Source organism: Saccoglossus kowalevskii, chromosome 3 (genome assembly GCF_978046115.1).
Source record: "Saccoglossus kowalevskii chromosome 3, keSacKowa6.1, whole genome shotgun sequence".
NCBI lineage: Eukaryota > Metazoa > Hemichordata > Enteropneusta > Harrimaniidae > Saccoglossus > Saccoglossus kowalevskii.
In genome coordinates, this window is record NC_140643.1 from 30,636,658 (window position 1) to 30,652,970 (window position 16,313).

General features: G+C 35.7%; 1 protein-coding gene across 2 annotated transcripts in view; it reads left to right on the forward strand.

Annotated features, from left to right (window-relative positions):
* LOC144352897 (uncharacterized) overlaps positions 1-16,313 on the forward strand; it is a 62,648-nt gene that overhangs the window by 19,927 nt on the left and 26,408 nt on the right. For both annotated transcript variants that reach the window (XM_085497034.1, XM_085497035.1), the window contains exons 2-3: positions 10,787-10,979; positions 14,025-14,903. In XM_085497034.1, coding sequence (XP_085353160.1) covers positions 10,851-10,979; positions 14,025-14,903 — 1,008 coding nt within the window. In that variant the 5' untranslated portion in view covers positions 10,787-10,850. The remainder of the gene's footprint in view (positions 1-10,786; positions 10,980-14,024; positions 14,904-16,313) is intronic.

Consider the following 16,313-nt stretch of genomic DNA (forward strand, 5'->3'; position numbering starts at 1 on the left):
TTGAAGTGCTACAATGAGTGAGACTGTCTAGGCTAAACCCTGGGTTGTGGGTTCCAGGTTTGAAGTGCTACAATGAGTGAGACTGTCTAGGCTAAACCCTGGGTTGTGGGTTCCAGGTTTGAAGTGCTACAATGAGTGAGACTGTCTAGGCTAAACCCTGGGTTGTGGGTTCCAGGTTTGAAGTGCTACAATGAGTGAGACTGTCTAGGCTAAACCCTGGGTTGTGGGTTCCAGGTTTGAAGTGCTACAATGAGTGAGACTGTCTAGGCTAAACCCTGCGTTGTGGGTTCCAGGTTTGAAGTGCTACAATGAGTGAGACTGTCTAGGCTAAACCCTGTGTTGTGGGTTCCAGGTTTGAAGTGCTACAATGAGTGAGACTGTCTAGGCTAAACCCTGGGTTGTGGGTTCCAGGTTTGATGTGCTACAAGGAATGAGACTGTCTAGGCTAAACCCTGGGTTGTGGGTTCCAGGTTTGATGTGCTACAAGGAATGAGACTGTCTAGGCTAAACCCTGTGTTGTGGGTTCCAGGTTTGAAGTGCTACAATGAGTGAGACTGTCTAGGCTAAACCCTGGGTTGTGGGTTCCAGGTTTGAAGTGCTACAAGGAATGAGACTGTCTAGGCTAAACCCTGGGTTGTGGGTTCCAGGTTTGATGTGCTACAATGAGTGAGACTGTCTAGGCTAAACCCTGGGTTGTGGGTTCCAGGTTTGAAGTGCTACAATGAGTGAGACTGTCTAGGCTAATAAACCCTGGGTTGTGGGTTCCAGGTTTGAAGTGCTACAATGAGTGAGACTGTCTTGGCTAAACCCTGGGTTGTGGGTTCCAGGTTTGAAGTGCTACAATGAGTGAGACTGTCTAGGCTAAACCCTAGGTTGTGGTTTCTAGGTTTGATGTGCTACAATGAGTGAGACTGTCTTGGCTAAACCCTGGGTTGTGGGTTCCAGGTTTGATGTGCTACAAGGAGTGAGACTGTCTAGGCTAAACCCTGGATTGTGGGTTCCAGGTTTGATGTGCTACAAGGAGTGAGACTGTCTTGGCTAAACCCTGTGTTGTGGGTTCCAGGTTTGAAGTGCTACAATGAGTGAGACTGTCTAGGCTAAACCCTGGGTTGTGGGTTCCAGGTTTGATGTGCTACAATGAGTGAGACTGTCTAGGCTAAACCCTGGGTTGTGAGTTCCAGGTTTGAAGTGCTACAATGAGTGAGACTGTCTAGGCTAATAAACCCTGGGTTGTGGGTTCCAGGTTTGAAGTGCTACAATGAGTGAGACTGTCTTGGCTAAACCCTGGGTTGTGGGTTCCAGGTTTGAAGTGCTACAATGAGTGAGACTGTCTAGGCTAAACCCTAAGTTGTGGTTTCTAGGTTTGATGTGCTACAATGAGTGAGACTGTCTTGGCTAAACCCTGGGTTGTGGGTTCCAGGTTTGATGTGCTACAAGGAGTGAGACTGTCTAGGCTAAACCCTGGATTGTGGGTTCCAGGTTTGATGTGCTACAAGGAGTGAGACTGTCTTGGCTAAACCCTGGGTTGTGGGTTCCAGGTTTGAAGTGCTACAATGAGTGAGACTGTCTAGGCTAAACCCTGGGTTGTGGGTTCCAGGTTTGATGTGCTACAATGAGTGAGACTGTCTAGGCTAAACCCTGGGTTGTGAGTTCCAGGTTTGAAGTGCTACAATGAGTGAGACTGTCTAGGCTAATAAACCCTGGGTTGTGGGTTCCAGGTTTGAAGTGCTACAATGAGTGAGACTGTCTTGGCTAAACCCTGGGTTGTGGGTTCCAGGTTTGAAGTGCTACAATGAGTGAGACTGTCTAGGCTAAACCCTAGGTTGTGGTTTCTAGGTTTGATGTGCTACAATGAGTGAGACTGTCTTGGCTAAACCCTGGGTTGTGGGTTCCAGGTTTGAAGTGCTACAATGAGTGAGACTGTCTAGGCTAATAAACCCTGGATTGTGGGTTCCAGGTTTGAAGTGCTACAATGAGTGAGACTGTCTAGGCTAAACCCTGGGTTGTGGGTTCCAGGTTTGAAGTGCTACAAGGAGTGAGAAGGTCTAGGCTAAACCCTGGGTTGTGGGTTCCAGGTTTGATGTGCTACAAGGAGCGAGACTGTCTTGGCTAAACCCTAGGTTGTGGTGTCTACGTTTGATGTGCTACAATGAGTGAGACTGTCTTGGCTAAACCCTAGGTTGTGGGTTCCAGGTTTGATGTGCTTACAAGGGGTGAGACTGTCTTGGCTATACTCTGGGTTGTGGGTTCCAGATTCAATGTGCTACAAGGAATGAGACTGTCTTGGCTATACTCTGGGTTGTGGTTTCTAGGTTTGATGTGCTACAAGGAGTGAGACTGTCTTGGCTAAACTCTTGTTTGTGGTTCCCAGGTTTGATGTGCTATAAGGAATGAGTCTGTCTTGGCTAAACCCTGTGCATGCTTTATTCTCCATGTACTTTTAGATTTGAATGATAATCTTATCTCATATCGTCAACAGGCTTGAAAATGGAGCAGGCAGTGGCTGTCAGTGCTGCTCTTATTTGTACGAAGGAAATTAAACTTGTGTTTACATGCACTTCCACCAATGCTTCTCAATTTCAGACAATTGATACATCAATTAAGTCCATAACCTTTTGTGATTGATCTTCGGAGAATATGGTGCGGATAGGCCTGAAGGTGGTGTGGCAATTTGAAGAGAATGCGAGCATGTGTCCTCCAGCTATTCTAATTACCAGTCAATTCTTCTATAAATGTTTTCCTGCTGAGTAAATTCCCTGTACACATGTACATGTAGTATGACTTTAGTTTGTGTTTACAAATAAAAATATGATTGGCTTAGAAAGTCAATCTACAATGTACATGTGGTTCCATTTTCAATATATTAGGTATATTTCTTTTTTTTTTCCAACATATTTTTTCAAAATGTCCTGTACATGTATATAGGACAGGTCTTTAAAGAATTGTTCTAGATAATGTTAAATATAGACAGTACCTGATTTGTCATGAATGAAAAAAGTCAGTCTATCTATCTATAGATATCTGAGTCTATGTGTCAAGCTGTCTATAATCATGCCATAATTCTGCTTATCTGAACTGTTTCTTATCCTCTGTTAGTTATTCTCCCACATTGTATTTGTTCTGTAACCAATTATCCAAACAAATCCAGTTTAGCTCTGCTTTGGTACATGTAAGATTTGGCTGTTTATATGCCTCTCTACTGTGCCACCTTCAGAGCGCTATTGGACTGGGATGGAGGCCAGTCAGCCATCAGTAAAACAGATTCAGTTTAATGATGGCAACCATCATTCCAGGTGTTTGTTTAACCCTTTGAGCAGCATCCACAAAATATTTGTGTACAGTGTGGTCCTGTCTTGAAATCTTGATAAAATAAACAAACCCTTTTTATCAAAATCTAAAAGCTAATGTCAGATACTGTCTGATTCAAAATTATGTTGAAATTTGAGGGAAATTTTGTGTAATGGATAATGAAAAAAAAAATGTATCCGGTGTACAAACGGTTGAATTACAATCAATGAAACTTAAAAGCACCATTTCAATTTTCAAATTCATAATCCTGCTGCTGTAACTGTAGAGTCACTTAATATGTAAATCGAATTTTCTATACAGATATACAAAAAACTGAGATTAAAAATCTCAGAAAATAATTTGTTGTGATTATAAACATATTATCATTCCAACAATGTTTTAGAAATGACTAACAGAAACATGTTTTTTTTCTTGAACATATGTCTCACATTTTATGGACTCACCACTATTAAAGCGAAAGTATACTCAAGGCAGCCAATATGGTGTCTTGTAATATGCTGCAATGAATTACCATTAAGATAGCTTAAATTGCTGTAATCTACCTGACACAAAATTAATTCATACGATGTACTTGCTGTTTGGTAGGATATAAATTCCACTTTCTATTTTACAAGAAATCTGCCTGTCTTGCAGCAAATTAAGGTAGAGTACTCAGTAATGAACTTGGCATGGCTTTGTCAGTCATGCGTAGAATACATAAACATTTACATTTCAAGTAATTCAAGTCTGGCCAAGTAATAGTTCTTCAGGGGATTGAAAGACTTATGATTGTCTACAAACTGCTAATTACTGTATAAGGGTTAATTATTCAATGGGTTTTAATTTCACTGACTGGAAAATGCGCTAAATTAAAACCCAGTGAATATGTAAAATTTAGCATAGAACTCATTATCTAAATGATAAAACCGTGAATTAAAAAGCCACTAAATATGCCTGAAATGGTAAATCAGCGAAATTTAAACCCAGTGAAAATTAGTCATTTTACAGTACTGTGTGGGGCTTAATTGTTAGCTGCAGTGGGTTTTATTTTTGCTTACTGTAAAATACTTTATTTTAGCTGGAATTAATTTTCACTGAAGAGGCTGTTGTATTTGAAATGTAAAATAGAGGAAAAAAAGTGAAAATGAAGTAATTTACAGTATTTTGCTAATATCTAAAAATCTGATGATTGAGTGAACAAATCTAGTCAATATTGCTGCGTATATATGTCTGCTAATTTTGAACGCAGTGAACATGCATGTTTGTATGTATTTCTCTACTTTTACAGTAAAGACTATAATTTGCATATTCTTCAGCATGAATCCTACTTGTAGATTGGTGGGTGGTACTTATAACCCTTGTGGATTAGGCAGTAAATATGGCCATGACCATCAATCCATCTAATCCTACTTGAGGTCAATTTCACCTAACACTAATTTTTATGTGACCTGACCGATATTGAGTCAAATAAAGCTTGAATCTAAATAACATCGACTCTTAGTCTATTCACAAAGTCGAATGCAATTGTGGCACTGTTTATTTAAATTCAAAGCGTGTATCATTGTATATTGCTAGCTGTGTTATCTTCGAAGATGGAAATTACTCGATGGCTTACAGGAAGCCAACTCTGTCTGCAATGAAATTAAAAAGGAAATAACCTTCAATGTGTTACAGTCAAGTCAAGTCAAGTCAAGGCAGGTCTGAGGATGTTACTTTCCTTTCGTTCTCAATATGACATTCATGTAAAACAATCAAGACTATTATAGACCCTAAAATAGAAACTTGACAGCTACATATAAGAAATGTATAGCTTATTTATCATAACAGCTGCTGAGATTAGTTATTTTTCTGCAGGTGTAAAGTATACAGTTGTATCTGGTAACATATTTTTCTGCTCAAATAGAAACTAGAAACGGATGAGTAAGTTGCATTATAATTATAATTTGGTAGCCAATTAATGTAGAATATTGTATCCCATTGTGTATAAGATACATGTAGGTTATCTGAACTACAGTAGTGTAACATAGTGGTGCATGTTTAGCAGGTTTGTCGTTCCTGACTTCATCTACTTAATTGTACAGGGGAGTAAAAACCAAATGACGGTTGCCCACACCTCATGTGAGACTCATTAGAAATGCCAAAGCCACTGGCATTTGTTGATGAAACATTTCATGAAATTTGGCGTGAATGTATAACTTTCGGACCCCTGTGATTTTTGTGTGATCCACCTCTCATAAAATTCAAGTGGTGTTCGTATCATATCATTTTTGTAGTAGTAGTTATCACAACTAATCTTTATTGCTATTACTGTAAAATCTGTATTAGAAACCGCGGCTTCTATTAAAATGGTACAATGCAATAGAGGGGATGCGGCTTCTATTAGAGCATCTACACATATGAGAAATGATGATTTTTTGGTTCTCAATTTTTCAAAAAGAATGGGTGCGACTTCTATTAGGGATGCGGCTTCTAATACAGATTTTACGGTAACTGATAGAAACATTGTGTTTCTAAGGATGCAATAAAGTTATTATTATTATTATTAATATTATCTGTGTCTTCGTCCTTGTGGAGGTGGACTGGAAGACAACAAATTGTAGTAAATTTATATGTTATTTTGAATAAACTCTGTAATAGATTGTTCAGGAAGAGAATACTAGATATTAAAGTTTATCATTATTCCACAGAGTATGTTTGATTATATATTGCCCTTTTTGACCCTAGTTTATTTGATTAAGTGGCTTATGCATAGCCCTTGAGTAAGACCCTGATGTAAGACCAATTTCCGTTTTTAAATGAGATTTGTTCATACATTAAGTACATCAGATCTTTTTCTTATTTCCATCGTTATTACTTTTCTATTCTCTTTTTAACAATGTTCAGGTTCACTTCTCGTACAAGAGTGACTACTGTATTTTTTCTATTAGTAGCTCTAACTGTATTTTTAGCTCTGCTGTTGACTTTGTCGAGCGGAGCTTACATTTGTATCATATGAGTGATTGTCCGTCGTCGTCGTCGTCCATCGGCTGTGTCAATGTTTTACTTTTGATACTTGGTGTATATGTACCTTGGGTAGGCCTCTTCTAGATTTGTTCATTTCATGATGATATCTTCAATTCTCTAATTTTGGTGAATATTTTTGTCATTTTTGGTAAAAAGTGATATTTTCGACTTCTTGTTAAAAACTGCATATAATATATATTACATGTATACTACATGTGGACCTCTCTCACATTTGTTCATTTTCTAATGATATCTTCAGTTCTTTGATTGAAATGTGCATTGCTAACAGCAGAGCTATCTCATACTGTATTTGTTCTATTAGTAGCACAAACCATATTTAGAGGTACATGTATCTAGTCAAGTGAACAATAAACGTGCGTTTCGAGAGCCTGCAGTGATGACTTAAATGTTTTGAGCCCCTGTTTCCTCCAAAGAGCCGTCCGTATTCAGCTCTCTGCATAAGGTTTCTTCAAGCAACTAATTTGATTGTGCATTGTAATATTAGTCTTTGCGTTGAATGACAATATGGACGTATATGTATTTGGATCTGATGCCATTTGCTTTGCTTTGCTTTCATACAAACAGACTTTGCTTTCATACAAACAGACTTTGCTGTATTTGATAACATTTGACACAATGCATTAGAATGCAGTAACTAATAAATTTATTCTGGCAAAACAGGGCACTCACCGTAAGAAAACCATTTTTACATCCTGCCTATAACAAGGTATGTTGAACTAGGCTAACAGGAAATAGCTTCACAGTTGATCCTCTAAATGTACAAATGTTAATGGCTTCCACACATGGTGGTATTGGCAGCGTTGATCTGTAATTACGCGAGAGACAGCATGAGCTTTTATTGACTTTTACCTACCTGATGAAAGAAAAGTTCCCTTTTTATTAGCTCCGCTGTCGACTTTGTCGAGCGGAGCTTATTATATGAGTGTTTGTCCGTCGTTCGTGTCAATGTTTTACATTTTTGACTTCTTCTTGAAAACTACAAGCCTGAATGCTTTGATACTTGGTGTACATGTACCTTGGGTAGACCTCTCTTAGATTTGTTCATTTCATGATGATATCTTCAATTCTCTAATTTTGGTGAATATTTTTGTCATTTTTGGTAAAAAGTGATATTTTCGACTTCTTGTTAAAAACCGCAAGTCTAATTGCTTTGATATTACATATATAGGTACTATATGTGGATCTCTCTCAGATTTGTTCATTTTGTAATGATATCTTCAATTCTCTAATTTTTGTGAATATTTTTGTCATTTTTGGTAAAAAGTGATATTTTCAACTTCTTGTTAAAAACTGCAAGTCCAATTGCTTTGATATTACATATATGGGTACTACATGTGGACCTCTCTCAGATTTGTTCATTTTGTAATGATATCTTTAATTCTCTAATTTTGGTGAATATATTTGTCATTTTTGGTAAAAAGTGATATTTTCAACTTCTTGTTAGAAACCGCAAGTCCAATTGCTTTGATATTACATATATAGGTACTACATGTGGACCTCTCTCAGATTTGTTCACTTTGTAATGATATCTTTAATTCTCTAATTTTGGTGAATATTTTTGTCATTTTTGGTAAAAAGTGATATTTTCGACTTCTTGTTAAAAACGACAAGTCCAATTGCTTTGATATTACATATATAGATACTACATATGGACCACTCTCAAATTTGTTCATTTCATGATGATATCTTCAATTCTCTAATTTTGATGAATATTTTTGTCATTTTTTGGTAAAAAGTGATATTTTCTTCTTGTTAAAAACCACAATCATTTATGGTCAAAAACAATATTTTTGAATTTTTGTTGAAAACAGCAAGTCCCATTGCATTGATACTATGCATATTGTTCATTTTCTAATGATATCTTCTGTTCTTTAATTGAAATGTGCATTGCTGACAGCGGAGCTATCTCAGCCGAGATGCTGCTTGTATTTAACTACCTGCTGGAGGGAAGAGGGGTCCCTATCGATATTCACACACCTGCTGGGGGGAGCTGTCCTTATTGACCTTTTACCTACCAGCTGGAGGGGGGGGGGGGGGTTCCCCGTTGATATTCACACACCTGCTTGAGGGGAGAGGTCCTTATTGTTATTTACCCACCTGCTGGAGGGAGAGGTTCTTATTGACCTTCCACTTACCTGCTGGAGGGGTCCTTATTGATATCAACATTAAGTACATGTAAAGACTGTCATTGCATGATCAGAATCTAGATCTTTTCCACAACAGCAAAGAGAAAACGTTACTGTAACAATAAAACTAGGTTTGTTTTCAGGATTTAATACGTGTGATTAACACCACATTGCTGCACTCTACAAGAACTATTTCTTCTTGTCACAAATTACCACTCGCATTTACTTCTCGTCTTTGACTTGAGAGCAATTCACAAGCAATTTGAGATGTTAGACTTGGAAATTATATGCCACTCCTTGTATATGCAGTCTGCGTTAAAACGTTCGACACTGTGTGCCTAAGTAGCACATTTATTAATGTTGCGTATGCAACCCACACACCGCCTCTAGCCATTGAATTTTATATTCTTCCTCGCCGAATGAACTTTAAAGAAATAAAATATTTATCTCCTTCCTCGATACAGGATGTTTTTCTTGCATGATGCACAGATGATATCTTCTACTTATATACTGCTCATTTATAGTCAGCTGTTTAAATATGTTTTACCGCCTGAATTTTCACATCTGTGTGCCTGCTCTGTTTGCCACATTAATTCATTGTAATCAAAATACATGTATATGAGAAAAAAATTGTTTTTCTTCTTCTTGTGAAACAGATTGACCTTGAAGTAAATTTGTTTTTTGATGGATAATGTTTTTCCTTGCACTCTAGTGAGCATTAAGCCAGTGCACATGATTGATAAGAAATCACATACAGGTGCTTTAGCAGCCAATCAAGGAATTAGGATTTTCCTGTTTCTGTCATATTCTGACTACTCGCTGAGACAAATGTGTTGCCATGGTTATAACCTAATAATAATAATAATACATGTATTAATAGATATTAGTGAAAGTGTATCTCCGTCTTGTACATTTATAAAACCGATTGATGTAATATCCATCTGAGTGTGCGTTCAGAGATATACCGTACTATTCAACACTATAATAATTGCCATGACTGTCGTGTAGTACATGTAATTATTCAGTATGTATGTTTCCTATCATGTCATGTATATTGCGTTACATTTCTTATTTCTACCAAGTATGTTTATACCATAATTTTCAGTGCTAGAAATGTTTGCACGTTTTTATTGCATTGATGAAGACAAAAATCTGGGAAATGCTATCGCTACAAAATTGTGGGATTTCCATCAACTGACTAAATTTGAGAAAATTTATCTTTCCTGAAACCAAAGTGGTTTACAGTATGTAAGAATTTGTTGAGAAATAAACACAAGTGCTGCATTTGTACATTTTTTTTATTATCTTGGGTTAAAATCATATTTGATCAGGCTGTTCTATTTGCTTTCTGTCTCCCTCCACTCAAGCTCTTACATTGAGTACACTCGCATACAGCATTGGAACGTTGTATGACTTGTATGGATTGGCTGTATAAGTTATACCATTCCGCATGGTCTGATGGGACCATTAATTTTCCGAAAAAAAAAAAAAAAATTCTTGGGGAAAAATTCAGATTCATGCCATGTACTAAGCATTCACTGTCATGTCACAGAAGTCTTCATGTTCAGTCAAATGCTGAAATACTGACCCCACTGTGGCCACGTGCAATGATTCTATCCGTTTTTCTAAATTATACACAGATATTAATCCATTTTAGTAAACAGATTAGAATTGTCAACATATTGTCATATTTTTTTTGTCTAAGATAACTATACTGTTCTGAAATATTTAAGGCAGAGTTTTTTAAGCTCTGCTGTTGACAAAGTCGACGAAGCGGAGTTAATCATATTACATGTACTGATTGTTCATCGGCGTCATCAACTACGTTTTCAACTTCTTAAAAATCAGGTGTATGTGTTTCATACAGACTATCAATCCACCTTGAGGCATTCTGTCTCAGATTTTTTTTTATGATGATAAGTTCAGTTCTGTAATTTTAGAAATTATTTTTGTCATTCTAAGCGTCTTTGTGAAAACCATCAGCTAGATTAATTGTTATGATATTTTATATGTAGCTTAGATATACCTTATATGGACCTCTGTCAGATTGATTTGATTCCTTCCTCTATCAGATTAATTCATTTAGTGCTGATAACTTAATTTCCTAACTTCAGTGAATATTCTTGTTATCTTCAAAACAGCTACACTAATTGATTTGATGTTTCTTTCCTATTATGCATCTCTAACAGTGGAGCTATTGTATATCAGTCGACAGTTATATTTCAAAATGCATTCATTATTTTGTCTGTTTGTGTGTGTGTATATGTGTGTGTATGCGCATGCGTCTTGCAAAAATTTCAAACTTGGTTAGGATTGTAATAGTCTTTTCTTTTCTACTTATTTTCCAGATTTTACCACAACTTATATGGTGATTTATTTTAATCTTACAAAAATGATGAAATAATTTTTAACATGTCGGCAGAAGAGTGGTTTGAGAGTGTCCGCCGAAATCCGGAGAACTTTGTCTGGAGTGATCCACACATAGTCACTCTCAAGAAAAGTGATGAGGATAACTTGGGTGTAAAGGTGAAAACAATACAGGTAAGTTTAGACGATGAGAATTTGGGTTTAAAGGTGAAAACAATACAGGTAAGTTTAGATGATGAGAATTTGGGTTTAAAGGTGAAAACAATACAGGTAGATTTAGATAATGAGAATTTGGGTGTAAAGGTGAAAACAATACAGGTAAGTTTAGATAATGAGAATTTGGGTATAAAGGTTAAAACAATACAGGTAAGTTTAGACGATGAGAATTTGGGTTTAAAGGTGAAAACAATACAGGTAAGTTTAGATGATGAGAATTTGGGTTTAAAGGTGAAAACAATACAGGTAGATTTAGATAATGAGAATTTGGGTGTAAAGGTGAAAACAATACAGGTAAGTTTAGATAATGAGAATTTGGGTATAAAGGTGAAAACAATACAGGTAAGTTTAGATAATGAGAATTTGGGTGTAAAGGTGAAAACAGTACAGGTAAGTTTAGATGATGAGAATTTAAAGTAAATGAAGTGGATTGTTTCGCATTGTGTACAGTAAACTTTTGGAGGGATGAATCTCAAGTGATGGTACTTTTGTAAATAATGAAATGGAAAGAGAGAGAGAGATTGGTGCACCACCAAAAGAAATATTGGTTACACGTACAGCTGATACATGGCTACATCAACACTTGAAGGTTCATTTAGTCAATTGGTCAGTAATTGACATTTTCAGAAGGTTATTTAAGGTGCCTCATTCCAGCGTCTCTGCAAATAAATTAAGTACATGTTTGACTTACTGAAATACTGAATGATATACTTCTGACTACATGTTTATCGTCTAATACTCACAATGAAGCTGTGCCATATTCAATATATGGGTCCCATGCCACATACAACGTACCCGGTATATAACAAATAAATTTCAAACATACTCTGCATAACAACTGTGGTGCTTTAACTTGTAAGGGGTGGACCATTTAAAATTAGGGGGATAGATGAAAAAATTACAAACTTGACAAATGAAGAAAGAAAAAAAATACATGCCAAGTTTTTCAGGAAAAAATATTTGCACATTCAAGAAAAATATTAATGTACAGACAAAAAATATTGGATTGGGCACTCTCTTCTAGTCCCCCCCCATAATTTCAAATGTTTGACCCTTAATTGTAAACATAACTGATTATTTGAGTGCTCTTCATATGCCAATAGTTGATAACAGCAAACTTTGTTCATAGGGCTTTGTTCATTTGTTCAATGATTTGGAAGATACTTATTTCTAAAACTGCTACCGTATTTGCTCTATTAGAAGAGCATCTCTCAAATAGAAGTGCTCATAAACCTAAAATTATATTAATTGTATGCTGGATCATTATAATATGAGTTATTTTATTGATAGACACACCTCAGTTATTTACATTGAAATTGAGTTTGATTTTTATATGCACTATTAAAGTTTGAACACATACAAGCATAAGCAGTATTTATATGACAGATGACAATTTCCCCGAAATCATTGACTGCCTAGTCATGTTGAATTACAATTCGCGTGTATAAAACAAGATTAGTATCTGAATAATTGAACATGAAAGCACAGGTGATCAGCTGATCTTAGAGGCTTGTATCATCCCACAGGTATTATTAAAGGTGATGATAATACTAGAGCGTAGTCAATGTTTTTGATTTTTTTTATGAAAAAAAAGAATTGCAAAAGTAATGGTTGTTATTTATCTTAGATTTAACCTTTTCACCACCAGACTTGCTTGCTTAAATTTGTCTGCACATTTTTCTTATATTCTTCAATATTTCTGGAATTGAACCCTAATTTTTGAGCAAACAGACAAAATTTGAGTAATTTTTCAGTTTTCACTCAACAAATTCGGCTAGTTTTGTCCTAATCTTATGAAGCAAAGTACAGACTTGAAACAAGACTATTTTGTGAATTTGAGATGAAAAGGTTAAATACAAAATAATTTATAACAGAAATGTATTGCCTCTTTGTAAAAAGAATTACATTGGGTGAATTTTTAAATAAAATGTCAAAATAATGAAAAATGGTTGAGATTTTAACATTTCACAAGACAATAATTATGTTCTGATACTGCATACATATAATAGTGATATAACAGGTTACACATTTCGAGGATTACTAACTAGAGGTAGTTGACCATTAGGTCATTCCACGATTATGATTGGTTCCTGTATGCATTTCAATCTTTAACTGTAAGTAATTTGTCAGAAAAATAACAGTATTGAAAACACAAGAGAGTGTGTACATGTATGCATTTTTAATTACATGTAGATTAGGTAAATACAGAATGCAATAAATTACCGTTTATAATTATTTTATTGAACAAATACCGCAGTGTTTGCAGCCAATATGATGCTTTTTTTATTAAACTGTTATTCATATAAATAAAATATCAAGCAGAGTTATTTAAATATATTCTCAAAGTTATCCATAATGCAGCTTTCATGAATGTTATATAATAATATACATTTTATATTATATATATTGTCTATAAACTTATTAGATAGATGTGTTGATAGTTCATCGAAGATTCATAATTCCATCACTCCATCACATAGTAGCTTGACATGTGTACTGTGTGTGTGTGTGTTAAACTAGATTAATAGATGTGTTGGGAAATATAGCTGTGTTGTCTCAAATCCAGTTCTCTGTTGGTTGAATACGAATGAATAACATGACGGGAAATATAAGCTTGCCTATATGGTCATTGGTAAAATCCCTCTCATACTGCTTGGCTAGTAATGTAAGAAAACTTCACGGCAGTGCGGTTATTTTGTTCACTCTGTATTATTCATCTTGGAATAAGTGCATTGTGGGTAATTTAAATGGATGCTACGGTGCTTGTACCAATCTGAATATTACAATCATCAATGTGCATTCTTATTTGCTGTTTCTTATTTGATGAAGGTGAGATGGTTACCATGGTAACATGACATCTAGATTTTCAGTTGTTAAGAAGAAACACTGGAGGCCAGAAGCTTTACATTCACATGAATGTATGGGGGATCTTTCTAATATCTCACTTGTTGTTGGTGTTTCTTGCAGACAATTATTTGTTGAACTTGTTTTGTTCTTTCACAGGGCCGACTTAATCAGGAGGAAACCTTTACGTTGGTAACGCAGATCAAAGTGAAATGCTCTGAACAGCGACGAGATAAACTGAATTCTGGTTATCGTGTTATCGGAGGTAACAATGTGAATATTACTAAGATGAACCAAGATGAAGTATTGAATGCCCTGACAAACTATAGGGATGGTCAAATGCAGTTATTGGTTAGTTATCCACTGCGCTTAAAAGATGTAGTTGATGAAAGCATTGATAAAATTAGTCCTAGAGAGGATGGAAGCATCTCTCATCAGTTAGACAATCAAGTTACTTCTCTTGTTAAAGCTAATTTATCAAGGTGTCAAAGTGGTGGAAGCGATCAGTCTGTTTCGCTGAAGAGTCTGTCAGATGGTGCAGCATCCCAACAGGAACAACAGAAAAGGGAGAATACATCGGAGGTGGCGACTGGAATGAATTCCATCAAGATATCTCAAAACTCAGAAACACAAAGATTAATGAATTTGCATGAAACTAGAGCAGGGAAAGCTGCAGAACAGAATCGGAGAAGAGAAACTAGTAAAATAAACCACATCTATCAACAGTTGATGAATAGTGAAGAGGGAGGGGAGAGGTCTCCGAGAGAAAACCCTATTAGCCAGATCGCAACTGGAAGTCCTAGTCATAGGTCTACGCACAGTTTACCAACAGGGAGAACATCGCAGAGCTCGCCATCTAGGAAAGCCTCATCACCAAGATCACCCATGCAGAAATCACATTCATTGTCTAATCCAAACGAACTTTATGATGTCACATTAGAGGAACCCCATCTCATTGTTTGGAGCACTCCATCTAAAGCAATTGAAATTGGCAAAGACTCTGATGGTAAACTAGGATTCAGATACAAGGAAGTCCAGGTAGGAAAATAAAATGTCTATATTTTAGGATCTGTGTCAGTGCTACCTTTCTACATATCATATCATATATGGTTATAATGCATTGAATACCTTGTCATATTGAGTACTCTATAGGATAACAATATTCAGCATGGTTGAAATGTAATATACCACAGCAAGTGTGACAAATCTGTATATGTTTGAATTGTTCTATGTTATTCTCAGTACATAGTGCTGGCAGAGAATACAATGGTTACTAGTGTCTATTTGTTCTTCAGCTAGTACAGAGAGAAACACTATAATTGCACATTTATTAACCGAAAAAAAATTGTCACATTATCTTGTGGTGTTAAATATAGAATTCTATTCTATTCTATTCTATTCTATTCTATTCTATTCTATTCTATTCTATTCTATTCTATTCTATTGACATTTATTTACACCAGACCTGATCTACATATTTAATAATCATACATGTTTGTGTCATGTGACCTCGTTAAAATGCATGAATTTCATATTTGGACCACTTTTGCAGAAAAATATTCAATCAGTTCTTTATTGGAGACATTGCACAATAGATCTGACCAACATATTTAATGATCATATGTGGTCATGTGACCTCATTAAAATGTATAACTATCATAGGTGGAACACTATGGTGCATTATTTTAAACATTTTTATGTATTTTTTTTTTTTAAATTTTGAACCAAAAAACATTGGCCACTGATTTTGATGAATAATTGAAAAAAAATAGAAAATCATTTTTATGACTATTTATTTTGTAAAAAATGATAATACTTGGTCATTACACCATTTTACATCTTAAATAAGGGATACTTTCAAAAACTGAGATATATCGGAATAATTGGGGTCAATAAAGGCAAACTTGATTCATAACATAATATTGAGCATCGTAATTTCAATTATTTTGGTCCAAAATTAGATTAAATCTAGTAATTACTAGACTAAAGGCTTTACACCAAGATTTGATCAGTGTTGCAACTGATGACATTTTGTCGCAGACATTAACCAATATTCCCTGCATTAATCAATAGTGGTGATGGAGAAAACATCTATATTGATTGGTATCACAGTTGTCAAAATTCTATATTCACTTTATCTATACACTGCTCAGTCCCACACCAAAATGAATGGATAATACAGTCTTTAGGTTGTATGTCACAGGTTTAGGCTTACACATGTACGTCAGTGATCAATAGCGTGGTTTTCTTGAAGTATGGATTCATGCAACAGACGTCAATATGCAAGTAAATAACAGACAGGGTAAATACTATGGTAAATCAAAGTAATATGTACTGCGTGGGTGACTTGAACTGACGCTCACATACGACACCTAATCGTTCAGCTTAACGTCACGACACATCTTGCTCTCAGCCTTCAGGTATCCCCAAATAAGGATGTCTACATGT